At 43.1% G+C, this 14491-nt stretch overlaps 1 protein-coding gene across 1 annotated transcript; it reads left to right on the top strand.

The window, feature by feature from the left end:
• Positions 1–3341: 3341 nt before the first annotated feature.
• On the top strand, positions 3342–5135 carry LOC149202238 (uncharacterized). The gene is made up of 2 exons (XM_089401528.1): positions 3342–4564; positions 4790–5135. Exons 1-2 carry the CDS (start codon positions 3342–3344, stop codon positions 5133–5135), a joined length of 1569 nt encoding a protein of 522 aa, XP_089257654.1.
• Positions 5136–14491: the final 9356 nt, after the last annotated feature.

Genomic DNA, 14491 nt, shown 5'->3' with positions numbered 1-14491 from the left:
CACCTCATCTTTCGCAATGGACCTTACTTCATGGATACAAGAGGTCTTTACCTGAACAGATGGACCCCGGACTTCGACCCGGAAATGGACATTCCCAACGCGGTTCCTGTTTGGGTGCGCCTCCCCCATTTGCCCCTGCACTGCTGGGGGGACGAATCGGTCAAAGCGATCGGCAATGCAGTTGGAAAATATATAGACAGATCGGAACCAAGGGAGAATATGCACGCATGCGCAAGGATCTGCGTTGAAGTTGATCTTGGGAAAGGACTGCCAGAAGCCATCAAGTTAAAGGTGGATCAATGGATGCACATTCAGCAGCTGGACTACGAACAGCTACCCTTCAAATGCAAGGTATGTCATGAGTACGGCCATTTTGCCAATAGATGTAGCAAGTTAAAAGTAAATGAAGCGGAACACAATGAGGAAAATGCAGAAGTTCCATGGGAACAAGTAAAAAGGAAAAAATCCTCCCCCAATCTGGGTAATAGCTCCTCAACCCCTCCGGCAACCAGTCATCCTCCCCCTCCTCCCCCTCCCGGCTCAGCTTTCCCCTCCTCCCCCAACCCTTTCGAATCCCTGACAGCTGAAGTTCCGCCCTCCCCTCCTCAATCTCCTCGCCCAGCCTCTCCGTGCTCCAACCCTCCTCCCTCCCCTCCTCCCACCATTGAAAGAATTCTCACTAGAAACAAAGCTAAAGAAGCAAATCAGCCATCCGACCCCCCGAGAAAAGTAGGTCGAAAATCGAACAAAGAGCTAAGGGATGAAACAACAGCAAAGGAGATGGCAACTGGTACTCAACAACCCATGGACTCATTCCTAGGCAAGCTAAAAGGTAGTGGCGATAAAGCCAAGGAGAAATCAGGATTCCACCCCACAACTGGTAAATAATGAACATGGTCTCTTGGAACTGTAGGGGGATCGACTCTTCCTTAAAGCTGAAAGCAATCAAGGACCTTATAAATCAGGAACAGCCAGATATAATTCTAATCCAGGAGACCAAAACCACCGAGCAGGATTTCCTGCTTCAAACTCAAAGATTCAAAAACTACACAGGCATATCAAAAGGCTCAGAGGGGGCTTCAGGAGGTATAGGAACATTATGGAGCAAAAATAAGTGGGAAATCACCAACTCACAGTTAAGTAACTGGTGGATCAGAACAGATCTAAAGAACAAGAGCACCCAAGAAGTTTATTACATTTACAATATATATGCACCAAATCACTGCAGAGACAAAGCCAGCTGTTGGAACTCCATAGAAGCGGATCTCAACACTATCAACAGCAGTTTGATAATCCTTGGGGGAGATTTGAATCTAATTAGGCAGGTGGAAGAAAAATACGGTGGAAACTACCATGCAGATCCATCGAGAGACAAGTTAGAAGCCATCATTCAGCTCTTCAATCTGATCGACACTCCTTTGTCGAATGGCAAATACACGTGGACTAACAAGAGAACAAGATCTCACAATATAAAAGAGAGGCTGGACAGGTTCCTTATCCAGGAAGGTGTAGCAGGCAACTTCCAAGCAATCAGGAGTCATATAATTCACGGCACAACTTCGGATCATAAGGCCGTGGTCCTCACCTTGGACAAAGGAATAAACTTAGGTCCCCTTCCTTTCAAATATAACAAAGCCTGGGACTCCTATGAAGATTTTCGAAACCTAGTTCGAAGACAGTGGGCTAACGAAGTATTAGGCTCTCCACACTTCGTATGGGAATCAAAGCTAAAAAATCTCAGGACAGTTATAAAGCAATGGGCAAGGGACAAGGCAACATTGGAAAGGAAAAAGAAAACGGAGCTGATAGCTGAGATGGAATGCTGGCACAAAGAAAAAGAACAGATGCAATATACAGCAGAGGACTTGGAGAAGGAAAAAAATATGTACAAAGAACTATATCGGCAAAATCGAATGGAGGAAGAGGAGCAAAGAATGAAATCCCGCTACCTATGGTTGAAAGTTGGGGACAAAAACACTTCATTCTTCCACAACAATGTTAAGATCAGAAGAGCTAACAATCAGATAGTCAAAATCGAAGTGGAAGGGAGAGAACTGAAGGACCAAGAAGACATAAAAAACGCAACATTTAACCATTTCAAGGCACTGCTCTCGGCAGACCTTCAACAAAATGACAGCGATGCCTTTCTAAATGTAATAGACACCAGAATAACAGAGGACCACAACAACAACTTGGAGCAAGAACCCACAGTAGAAGAAATCAAAGAAGCCACCTTCAGCATGCAGCAAGACAAGGCCCCGGGGCCGGACGGATTCACAGTCGCATTCTACAGGCAGCATTGGGAAACCATAAAGAAGGACTTTGTGAGAATGGTCAAAAATGCTTTTAGAAATCACAAGTTGGGGGACAACACAAAGTCTTCACACATAGCTTTGATTCCCAAGGAAGCAAACCCCAAATCTTTTGATAGGTTCCGGCCCATCTCGCTCTGCAATGTTTCATATAAGATCATAACCAAAATAATCGCCAACAGGTTAAAGAAATTACTGCCTCTTCTAATTTCAGAGAATCAGGGCGGCTTTGTCCCAAAGAGGCAGATCACAGATAATGTTATCTTAATACAGGAAGCCATCCATAGCAGCAACAACAGAGGAGATCGTGGAATGATCATAAAACTTGACATGGCCAATGCATTTGACCGAGTGGAACACTCCTTCTTATGTGCAGTCCTAAAAAAATTCGGTTTCGCCTCCAACTTTATCAACATTATCAGCGGGTGCATCTCCAACCCATGGACTGCCCCACTGATCAATGGCCGCCCCAGCAAATCCTTCAGAAGCTCTAGGGGGCTAAGGCAAGGCTGCCCCCTCTCCCCTTTCCTTTACATTATCATGGCGGAGACTCTCAGCATTCATCTCGAACATCTTCGCAACAAAAAAGAAATCACTGGCATCCGCATTGAAAGAGGAGTAAAGGAGATAAATCACTCGTTATTCGCGGATGACACCTTATTAATTGGGGGAGCATCTAGTTTGATGGCAAGGAGGTTCAAAAGAGTTCTGGACGCATTCCTCCAAGCTTCCGGAGGTAAACTAAATAACAGGAAATGTAAACTGTATACTTGGAATGTGCCATATCAGACCCAACAAAGAATAGCCCAAATTCTCGACATTCCACTTCAAAAAAATTGGAACTCCTTCTCTTACTTGGGCCTGCCTCTGGCAAAGGAACACATTAAAGCAGAGGTCTGGACAAACCACATCGAAAAGATGAGAGGTTTACTCCAAAGCTGGGGCGCCTCCTAGTTAAACCTAGCTCGCAGAACCATACTTATAAAGGCTGTTCTCTCAGGCCTCCCTATTTATCAATATGCGGTTATTATGGCTCCTGCTAGCATCCACAAACACATGGAAATCATGATGAGAAGTTTCCTCTGGCAGGGAGGTAAACAGGACACAAAAAAATTCAGCCTCGTCAACTGGGATCAAGTCACTCTCCCATATGAAAAAGGAGGCCTTGCCATAAAAATTCCAAGCCTTTCCAACCAGGCGCTGGGGCTCAAGCTGATCTGGAGGATTCTCACAGAAAGTGGCTCGTGGTGGGTGGAAACAATCAAAAGAAAATACCTCAGGGGTCCAAATTCCAACATCCTCAATGATCCTATAGTAGACAGGCCTTGCACTCCCATGTGGCGCCTCATCAAGAAAGTTTTGACTCACTTCAGAGAAAATGTCTCAAAGCTCCCAGGCAACGGAAAGAACACCAAGGTATGGTTCGACAGAATAATGAACTCCAGTCCAAGAAACCTTCTTCAAGAGCTCAGGTCCCTGCAAGATTGGATGGAGGAACGAAAGATATTCACCCTGTTTGATATCTCACAGTGGAACCAAAATCGTTGGCTGGCTTGGAAAGATCTGCATCTCCCTCCGGACCTTAAAGAGCTATGGCTCACACTGAAGCGTTCACTATCTGGATCAGCACCAACCTACAAGGAGATCGAGGATAGATACATCTGGGACACTAGCGGAGGGTTCTTCTCAGTAAAAGAAGGATATAATTCATTACAAAATACAACTCCTGTAGCAAACTGGAACCTTCACTCAGCTGCCTGGAAGACAGAATGCCTTCCAAAGGTAAAACACTTCAACTGGACCCTCTTAAAAGGGAAAATTCTCACAGCTGAGAATCTGAAAAAGAGAGGAATACAAGGCCCATCGATCTGCTATTTTTGTCGAGCAGAGGAGGAGTCTATTCAGCACTCCTTCCTTCTTTGCCCCTTCGCTAAAAGATGTTGGAAACAGTTAACAAGCCCTTTGGAGACCCGAGGAACCCACGATCAGATGCATAATCTTCAGAAGAATTGGAAGAAAGATTTCCCATACTCTAGAAAAGGCAAAAATAATTTAATCAGGGTGTGGAAGTGCATCCCTGCATCCCTTTGCTGGAACCTCTGGCTAGCAAGGAATAATTACGTTTTTAACAACAAAATGCCTAAACTAGACAATGTCATAGCAAAAACAATAGCTAATATTTCTGAAGCTGTCAGCGCAAATTTCATGGCCTCCCCTGATCAGTCGAGCTGGGTTCAAGAAGAAAGGGATTGGTACAGTAACTTCAACATCACCCACTCCCAGAATCCCCCCACCTAGAGCAAAGCACCTCAGAAGCACCCAAACTGGAAACTCAGGGGAACAAAAACAGAGATAAGTCAATGGATCTACAATCAAAATCGCCCTCTGCTCTTCTTCGATGGTGCTTCAAAGAAAAATCCCGGGGATGCGGGAGCTGGAGGCATAATTAAAGATCATATGGGGAATCTCATTTGCAGCTATGAATGGGGACTCGGAAAGGCATTGAACAACGCAGCAGAAGCATACAGCTTACTTCTCGGCTCCGCAATTCTTTCCAGACTGGGATTAAGGAACGTTATCATTATCGGGGACTCGTCTATCATCATCTCGGCTATGATCACAGGCAAAGAATTCAATAAAGCAAGCCTCAATAACATAAGGATAAGGATTAATGACTACATCAGAAGTATGGGTGAAGTAACCTTCAGGCACGTGCTTAGAGAAAATAACACAGAGGCGGATTCCTTAGCAAGTAAGGCAGTCAACCGGCAGCATGGTCAGGTTCGTGAGAATGAAGAAATTTATGAAAAGGCGATACCATAAGGATTCTAATGGGCATAAAACTCATCAGAACAGCCTCTCAGAACTGTGTCACATCAACAATCACTTCATTGGTCTCTTACCCTCTGATCCTCCTTTCCCCTCCTCACCGCCATCATTCTTCCCTCCCTTCGAGCCCAAAGCACTGCACCCTCAATCCTCTCGTGATATCCCCACTGACTCTTCAGGTAAACATCACTTCCATCCAACCGGAGAGTGCACTTCGAATCTGCAACAGGATACGATCCCAGTTCTTGCTGAAGAAAATTTCCCGCCCTCTCATCATGAATGGTCCCCCCCTTCCCTTTATATCCCCTCTCTCGTCCCCGACTTCATCAGAAACACATTGCATTCTCAGTCTCAGAGTGAAAAAGTCGGGCGTCTTGAGTGTTGTAACACAGTTCACCACAGAGGAAGCAATCAGAGCACCCTCATTCCACTGCGGCTCCTTTCCTCTACTCTCCTCTTCAGCAACAAACAAGGCGAACAGCAGAGCTACCTCGATCAGCAGACCATCCAAGCAGTCCTCAGGTATAACTCAAGTTCTCACTCAACTCTTGGTTCGCTAACTAGTTTCTTCTCAGTAATGGCAGAGAACAGACAGCAGCCAGCGGCGCAGGAGGGAGCAGCGCCTCAAGGGAATCCTCTGGATAGGGTGCTAGGAAATGACAACTGCACCCTCTGCAAGGAACACTGTTTCCTTATTGCTCGGTTTGTAAAGCACCATAATGCTCTCAAAGAAGATTTTCAAGCTGACAGTCGTTCCAAACGAAAAAAGCTTGAAAAACAAAAGAAGGAAATCGAGGATCTGAAGGAGAAGTGTCAGCATTTGGAGGAGGCCATCAGCCATATCAAGAACCTCACGGAGAGCATGCAGGCGGAGGCCTCTACAAAGGCAAGCCAAAAGGACCAGCAGAAGGATGATCAGATGGAAGACACAGTAAATCAATTCTGGTGTTAATCTTATGAATAGCAAAGTAACTCTAATAGATGGCCTGTTCGTTAGACAGTACAGTAGATATCTGTTTCAACATTTTCTCCTCAAGTTAAACTTGCAGAAGTCAAGGGCTGCGTCCCGGTTTTGGACTTCTCCTCTACTATCTCTCCTTAAATCTGATGTAATAGCTTTTGCATAGCGCAGTTTTATAATATAAGAGTAGACGATCTTGTAAAAAAAAAAAAAAAATTTGTCTTTCACATAACGTTTGATTTTTATTTTTACTCATCATTTAAATATCATATATTACATGTTTTTCTTGTTTTGTTTTATTGTAAGTATAAGAATATTTCTTTTTTTATTATATACATTTTGTCCTTATACATTTTTTAATTATGGTTTGACCATAAAATATATGTCTATTTTTTATATTACCTCAAAATATTATATAGGTTATTTTTTATCATAGAAAGTTATTTTTGACCTATGTGTTTAATTTCTTGAATTGTGAGGAGCTTATTGCTCTTTTTCTTTTCCTTAAGACAAAAAAAATTCTCTGCACTACATTAGGAGGAGAAAAATTGAATTCCACTTAAGAGACTAATTATTTTAATTAATTAAATAATAATAATAATAAATAAATTATAATTATGATTTAATTCTAGTATTGAATAATCATCTTTATCTTATTAGATTATTTACAATGATTTTAAAGGAATACTTTTAGTCTTACAGAAAAATAGAATTCCACATAAGAGATTAATTATTTTAATTAATTAAATAATAACAATAAATAAATTATAATTATGATTTAATTTTAGTATTGAATAATCATCTTTATCTTATTAGATTATTTACAATGATTTTAAAAGAATACTTTTAGTTTTACTCAACCTTTATTTTATTTTTTTTTTATGAAAAATGTGACTTAGAAATAAAAAAATTCAAATTAAAACTCATTTGTCATGATTTAAAGCATACTTTCAACCCTAAACAACCATTAAAATGTTAGATTTTAGGCTTCTGTGGAAGTTTTTTGTAGTGGTATGATCCGAATTATCCACAATTTTGTGTTCATTCTGTCGACGTTTCAAACCCCAAAGAGGGTCCATCATCGCCAACTTATACATGGAGTACTTTGAAAGGAAAGCCCTGGACTCATACCCTATGAAGCCAGCATGGTGGAAAAGATTTGTTGACGACACTAATCTGAATTGGACTCATGGTAAGGCAGAACTGGAGAATTTCTTCAATCAGCTTAACTCTATATCTTCCGAAATCAAATTTACTATGGAGCTTGAAGAAAACGGTAAGATCCCCTTTCTTGATGTTCTTATCAGTAGAAAGGAGGATGGTACTTTGGGACACCAGGTCTATAGGAAGAAGACCCATACTGATAGCTATCTTCATGCTGACTCTTACCATCATCCTTCCCAAAAATCTGGCGTCTTAAACACTCTAGCTGTTAGGGCTTTCAGGATTTCTGACCCTGATCACCTAAAAGAAGAGATTGAACACTTAACCTCTGTCTTCAAAAACCTTGGATACAGAGAGTGGAGTATCAAGAAAGCTATAAGAAGAGCTCACGATAAGGTTCTCTCCAGGTGTCCTCCTAAAGACAAGAGAGAAAGTTATGGAAAGGATTACCTTCCATTCAGCAAAAATTTTAAGGAAGAATAACATGATTTACAACATGTGGAACTATAAGACAAATGATGAGGTTAGTAAAAGATAACATTGATTTTGAAGAGAGATTCCATACAGGCTGGAAGAGTATTTTTAATTGATGGAAAAACCTGTCAGCAATTTTTGAAACCGACGTTTCGGACTAGCTAGGTGAGTCCATCATCAGGGTAATGAGATCTGCATTTTGAGAAAGAGAGAGTCAAGAAAATGAGAACATTGATTGTCAACAACTCAAGGGTGTGTACAAGATTGACTGCTCTTGTGGCAAGAGTTATATTGGGGAAACCGGTCGATCTCTGAAAATAAGACTAAAAGAGCACGCGACTGATATAAAGAATGAGAGATCTCGTACATCAGCCCTTGCAGAACACTCGTCCAAAACAAAGCATCATATGTGTTTAGAGGACGCTAAAATAATTGCAAGAGAGGAGAATTATCATAAAAGAAAAATCAGAGAGGCCATTGAAATTATGAAATTTCCTCATAACCTCAACAGGGACAATGGGAATGAAATTAGTGGAAATTGGCTTCCCCTGATTAGACAAATAAACCCCTCCAGTCCTTTGGAAACATAGTATCAGGATTTCATTTTAATTAATTAATTAATTTTAATTAAATAAATAAAAATAGAAATTAAATAAATTAAAATAAATAATAATTAATTTATTAATTAGTTGGACAAATGATTAATAACAATTATAAAATTAATATAAAATAAATAAAAAACAATAATAAAATAAAATTAATCAAAATTAATTAAAATTAATTAATTAATAAATAAATTTATTAAAAAAAATTATTTTAATTAAATAAAATAGGAATAAAATAAAATAAAATAAAAATTAATTTATTTATTAATTAGTTGGACAATTATATCTTAATAGGTTAAATCTTGAAAAATGATTAAAAAAAAATTAATTAAAATTAATTAATTAAATCAATGAATTTTGAATTTTTAAATTGATTAATTAAATAAAAAAAATTAATTAATTAAATGATAATAAAAATAAAATAAAAGACAATAGGAAGAATTAGAATTAATTATTCAATTGAATTTAAATTAATTAATCAATTAAATAGATAAAAGCAATTGAAAGAATTATAAAATGATTACTTGATTAATTTTAAAATAAAAATTAGAATTATTAAATTAATTAAATCATAGTTTATTAATTTAATTAAATCTAATTGGTTTTGGCGTGGGGAGAGCTCCGGCGATCGACAATGGTGGAACCCTAACCTAGGGTTTGCGACTGAACTCCCATCCATGGCGGCTTACTGTTTGGGTTAACAGATCACGGGCGCTTTCACGGCTTGAACCGCGACAGGGGCATCGGGGTCACCGGCGTTTTGTTTTACTCTGCGGTCCCCTCCTGGGTTTACCTGCCGCTCTGACCCCTCCTTACTTTCCGCAGGCCGGTCCCCATTTCGAATCCCGTTCAGGCTTTCTCACCGACAGTTATCATGGAAAACGAAGAATTGGTTGACTATGAGGCGGACCCCACGCCTCACCAGGACATATGGGCTCACACAAAGAGACCTCAAATGATCCCGCGGAGTGTTGCTCTGGCTTTCGAGACAGGTGCTTCGTCTCAGCAGCCGCACCTGGCGAACACAGGGAAAAACAAATCTCCTGCCTTCCCTCCTGCGGACTCTTCGCCTCTCGACTGCCCGCCTCTCTCCCCAGCGACGGCACAGCTATTGGGTTCATGCTTCCAGAGCTCGCCCTTTCTCGACGCTCCTCTCCAGTACCAGTTCCGCCCTGCACTACCTCCGCCCCCTCCGCCTCCGCCCCCATCTAGCTCCCATTCACCCTCTGTTTCATTTATGCCGCAGGCCCATCAGCCCTCCATCCGCCCCTCCGTATCCCTGCTCCCCGGAACCAGCACCTCGACCCCCCGTACTCCGATACGTTCGGGTTGTTTCACTACTCCGCCACTACCGGTTCGTTCCGCGGCTTCAGCTCAACATAGCTCCTCCGACCCATGCCGTAAACTGCTTAAGGAGTTCCCCTTTGGAAAACGATCCGAGAAGGTGACCAAAGGCAGATGCCTCCGGGCTATTGACTCGGATTTCAACATAATCTTCGGGCCTGAAGCACCGCTACCGGACGTGATGGATGCTGCACGAAAGGTTCTGGTTGGGAGAGTCCGTGGCCGAACATACACTGCGGAGAGACTCAAGCTCTGGGTAGAGGAAATTTGGGGATCATTCTTTAAAGAACTTCCGGATGTTATGGTCCTCACGAGGGGCTGGTTCGCTCTACATTTCCTCCGGCCCGAATACACACAGTGGGTCCTCACCCAATACTGGCACATTGAGCTCGCACCAGTCATGCTCAAGAGGTGGGATCCTCTTTTCGACCCGGAACGAGAACAAATGGGAGCTGGACCCATCTGGGTGCGCCTTCCTGGTCTACCATGGCAATTTTGGAACCAGTACACTTTTAAAAGAATCGGGGACACTCTTGGTACTTATCTGGAGCACGACAGATCATATGAGAAATCGGGCACCAGGTCAATGGCTCGAATTCTAGTCCACTTGGACACCAGGCCAGGATTAGAGGAAAAAATCACTCTGCACCACAATCATGTCTCGCGCAAGCAGCCACTTGATTATGAAGGCGTTCCATTCCGATGTCGTAGGTGCCATAAAATTGGCCATCTTTACAAGGATTGTCCACTGATTGTGGGGGGGACAACTGAGGACACCAAAGGACCTCGTCAGCAGACCACTGTGGAACAAAATGCAGGAGATAATATACAAACGGATGGCGAGCAAGCTCCACAGGAGACTCCATCAAAGAAGGTTGGGGACAGCGCAAAAAAAAACGCAAGACGGAAAGCATCGGCTACACCAGGACCGCCGCGTACTCGCTCAAAGACTGCTGAGGCTGCTCCAAAACCGGCGGTGGCTGCACCTACTCATTCGGGTAATGATTCCACCCCCATTTCTTCACATTCTTTCTCTAATGTTATGCAATCTTTTGTAACATCCACTTTGCATGCACCCCACTCTGAGTTTGTCTCCCTCCCCTCCATCCTTTGCACCATTGCTCCACCCCCTCCCACTTTTTCTACCACTCCTCCCTCTCATAACCAGTTATTGGATAGTCCTGACTCACCATCCTCTCCGGTAGGATCCGGCTCCCACCATTATCATCTGAGACCTCGTGCAAGGTCTCGAACTCTTGGCCTGGGATCATCCCCTGGTCGGCACCGTAAACAAAAGCGAGGCAGACCTTCTCAAATTTCTTCAGCAAAGCTACATGCTGTTGCGGATGTTGCCATGGGGCGACAGTCTACTATTGAACGGGCACTTAGAGCAATTGAGCCCATGACCTGCGGTGCCCCATGATCTGGCTCTCCTACAACTGCAGGGGACTAGCCAACCCCAAAAAACGCCTGGCTCTGAAAAGACTCCTACATGAAGCTAGATGTGATATCATTCTTCTTCAAGAAACTCTGTGTACTTCCGAGGTGGCGGTGAGATGCCTACAAGCTATGCTTCCTGGATGGGTTTTCCATGGTTTGGATGCGTGTGGTCGATCTGGCGGACTGCTCATTGGAATAAACCCGAGGAAAAGCAGGACACTCTCTGTCTGGGGGGGACGAGGGTTCTTAGGCATGGATATTATCATGGGTGATCTGGGCATTCCTATCAGATTTATCAATATCTATGGGCCCAATCAGAATAGACTTCCATTTTGGCAAGACTTCCTAAATGGCAATCATATTACTCAGAATACAGTGATTGGGGGCGACTTCAATTTCTCATTGGGGGTTGGAGAATCCTGGGGTCACCATGCACAGTGTGATCCTATCACGGATCAAATGCATATGCTCTTAGGTGCACACCACCTCGTGGATATCCCCATGAACAAGAAGCTTCCTACTTGGCACAATCAGCGCACAGGAGAGGCCGCACTGGGGCGGCGACTGGACAGATATATGATGCACGAAGATCTGATACAGCAGATTCCCTTATACAGACAATGGGTCAGCTCTGGGGGGCTATCGGATCACCACCCGATACTTCTTCAGATCAGTGACAACAAATCTAAGCCGCGTTCTCCCTTTAAGTTCTTTGCTGGCTTTCTCCAAGAGCCGGATTACATCAAGATGGTCACGGATTTCTGGTCATCACAGCCCCCACTGAGGGATCAGAGGAAAGCTATGGACTTTTGTGATAGACTTAAGATGCTCAAAACAATGACTGAGACCTGGGCGAGAACAAAGAGGAACAGAGACGAACAGACTCTGAAGGATACTGAAGCTCAGATTGCTCTATTGACCGATGAGAGAGGCACTGGCTATCATTCCGATACTTCCAAAACACAACTAAACCAACTACTAGAGCAAAAAGCAAAGATTTTACAAGAAAAGGAGGAGCTTTGGAGACTCAAAAGCAGAGCCATTTGGCTCAAAGCTGGGGATAGCAATACAAAATACTTTCACAACCTCGCCAATGGCAGAAAGGCATCAAATACCATTTGGCGACTACCAAGGGAACCAGATGGATGGGCTACCACACACCAGCAGCTTGCTAGCTTGGGAGTAACACATTTCAAGCATCTATTCACGGCGCCGAATGTTGTAAATCTACCGGATATCATCAGACTAGCAGAAAAGTTCCCTCGGTTTGTTGAACAGGAAGATATTGAAGAGCTCAATAATCCGGTCACTATACAAGAGCTGGAAAGTACACTCAAATGGTTTAAGAAAGACAAGAGCCCGGGGCCGGATGGTTGGCCAGTGGAGTTCTACCTGGCTTTTTATGATCTGCTGGGTGGTGACCTATTGGAAGTTGTGGAAGAGAGCAGGATCTCGGGGCACATCCATCCGCCTATGAACCAGACCTTCATCGCCCTGATCCCCAAATCCGATGACCCCACATCCTTCAATGACTTTCGCCCTATCTCCCTCTGTAATTGCCTCTACAAAATCATAGCAAAAATCATAGCCAACCGCATTAAACCTATCCTGTCCTCACATATATCTGCTGAACAATTTGCCTTCCTCCAAAATCGCCACATTCAAGAGGCCATAGGCACCGCCCAGGAAGCCTTACACTCCATTAAGGTAAAAAACCTCAAAGGTGTGTCACTAAAGATTGATCTTGCAAAGGCATTTGATAAGGTAAACTGGCTCTATCTTAAGATGATTCTCACTCATCTTGGTTTCCCCCATCTGTTTATTAACTGGATTATGGGCTGTGTTTCTTCTGTCTCCTTTGCCATTCTTATAAATGGTGCAGCCTCGGCCCGTTTTTACATCAACAGGGGAATCAGGCAAGGCTGCCCACTCTCCCCTCTATTATTTCTTATTGTTATGGAGGGCCTGAGTAGGCTCATCGAGGATGCAAAAAGGAATGGTGATCTCAGTGGTCTCAAAATCACTGACCAGTTCTCTCTTACCCATCTACTGTTTGTTGACGATATTCTTATTTTCCTCAATGGTAGTGTCCGAGACATTATTGCATTAAATGATATTCTGCTACTTTTCTGTAAGGCCACGGGCATGGAAATCAACAGGGACAAATCCACAAGATCAATGATGAGATGCACTCAACAGGAAACTCAGCTGGCAATCCAATATTTCCCTTTCTTGGAAAACAACTTACTGGAAGGAATCAAATATCTTGGATTCAGATTAAGGCCGGATGGATACAAATCTGAACACTGGACCTGGCTAATTACTAAAATTGAAAGGAGAATCATCTGTTGGCAGCATCGACTACTATCAAAAGCTGGTAGATTACTGTTGATCAAATCAGTTCTTGAGGCCACCCCAGTCTACTGGATGTCCCTCACATGGATCCCTAAAGGCATCCTACAAAAAATCCAACAAATCTGCAACAGGTTCCTATGGAATGGCAATAAAAAGGGAAAGATTTTTGCTTGGACACGATGGTCTCTCGTTTCCATGCCTAAGAGATGGGGTGGGTGGGGGCTAAAATCCCTATCTGAATTCGCACAAGCCTTAACAGCGAAACAGGGCTGGTCTCTCCTTAAAATGGACAGTCTATGGGCAGAAGTAATACACCAAAAATATATTTGGCCTTCCAACATCATCGAATGGCTTCGCAGACCCACCTGGAATAACCATGGCATATCCGCGATCTGGAGGGCCACACTAAAAGCCATGCCTCTCATCCGAGATAATCTTTTATGGAGAATAGGCAATGGGGCACAGGTTCGTATAGGCTTAGATCCTTGGCCTGGTTCAGGTAATGCACACCTCCTGCCGGAAGGTCTAATTCGACATCTTAATAATGGAGGCATTAAATATCTGGCTCAGATTGGTGACCCTCTTCGAACAACCATATTCACTCAGGCATGGGTCACGGATCAACAGTGGCACCTAACAGAAGAATGGACTGAACATTGGCAAAGATACATACAGGCACTTTCTGAAACTCACATCAAGCTTCATGATAATGAAGATGAACTAATATGGGCACCGGCAAAATCTGGCATATATGCACCTAAGCTCGGCTACTTAAAAATCATCGAGGCCAAGAAACCTGATATACATAAAAACTGGTGGAAAGATATTTGGCATCTGCAAGCACAGCCAAGGGCCAGACTTCTAATGTGGAACATATTAGCAGACAAGCTTCCTACAGGCGCTATTCTTAAAAAACGGGCTTTTGCTGGACCTACCTGGTGCGTTCTCTGCAGAAAGGAGGAGGAATCATCGCCCCATCTATTCCTCACCTGTGCAGTCACTTTGGA

Source organism: Pinus tabuliformis, chromosome 2_1 (assembly GCF_031772625.1).
Source record: "Pinus tabuliformis cultivar Carrire ecotype Pingquan chromosome 2_1, CPIR1, whole genome shotgun sequence".
Lineage (NCBI taxonomy): Eukaryota > Viridiplantae > Streptophyta > Pinopsida > Pinales > Pinaceae > Pinus > Pinus tabuliformis.
The sequence above is the reverse complement of the archived record's forward strand: the minus strand, read 5'-3'. Positions and strand labels throughout refer to the sequence as shown.

Bases quoted from the DNA above. Each gene is read 5' to 3' on its own strand.
- LOC149202238 (XM_089401528.1), top strand. From the start codon at position 3,342: ATGGCTCCTGCTAGCATCCACAAACACATGGAAATCATGATGAGAAGT. The intron at 4,565-4,789 runs GTACAGTAACTT...TCTCATTTGCAG, and splicing joins GTTCAAGAAGAAAGGGATTG to CTATGAATGGGGACTCGGAA.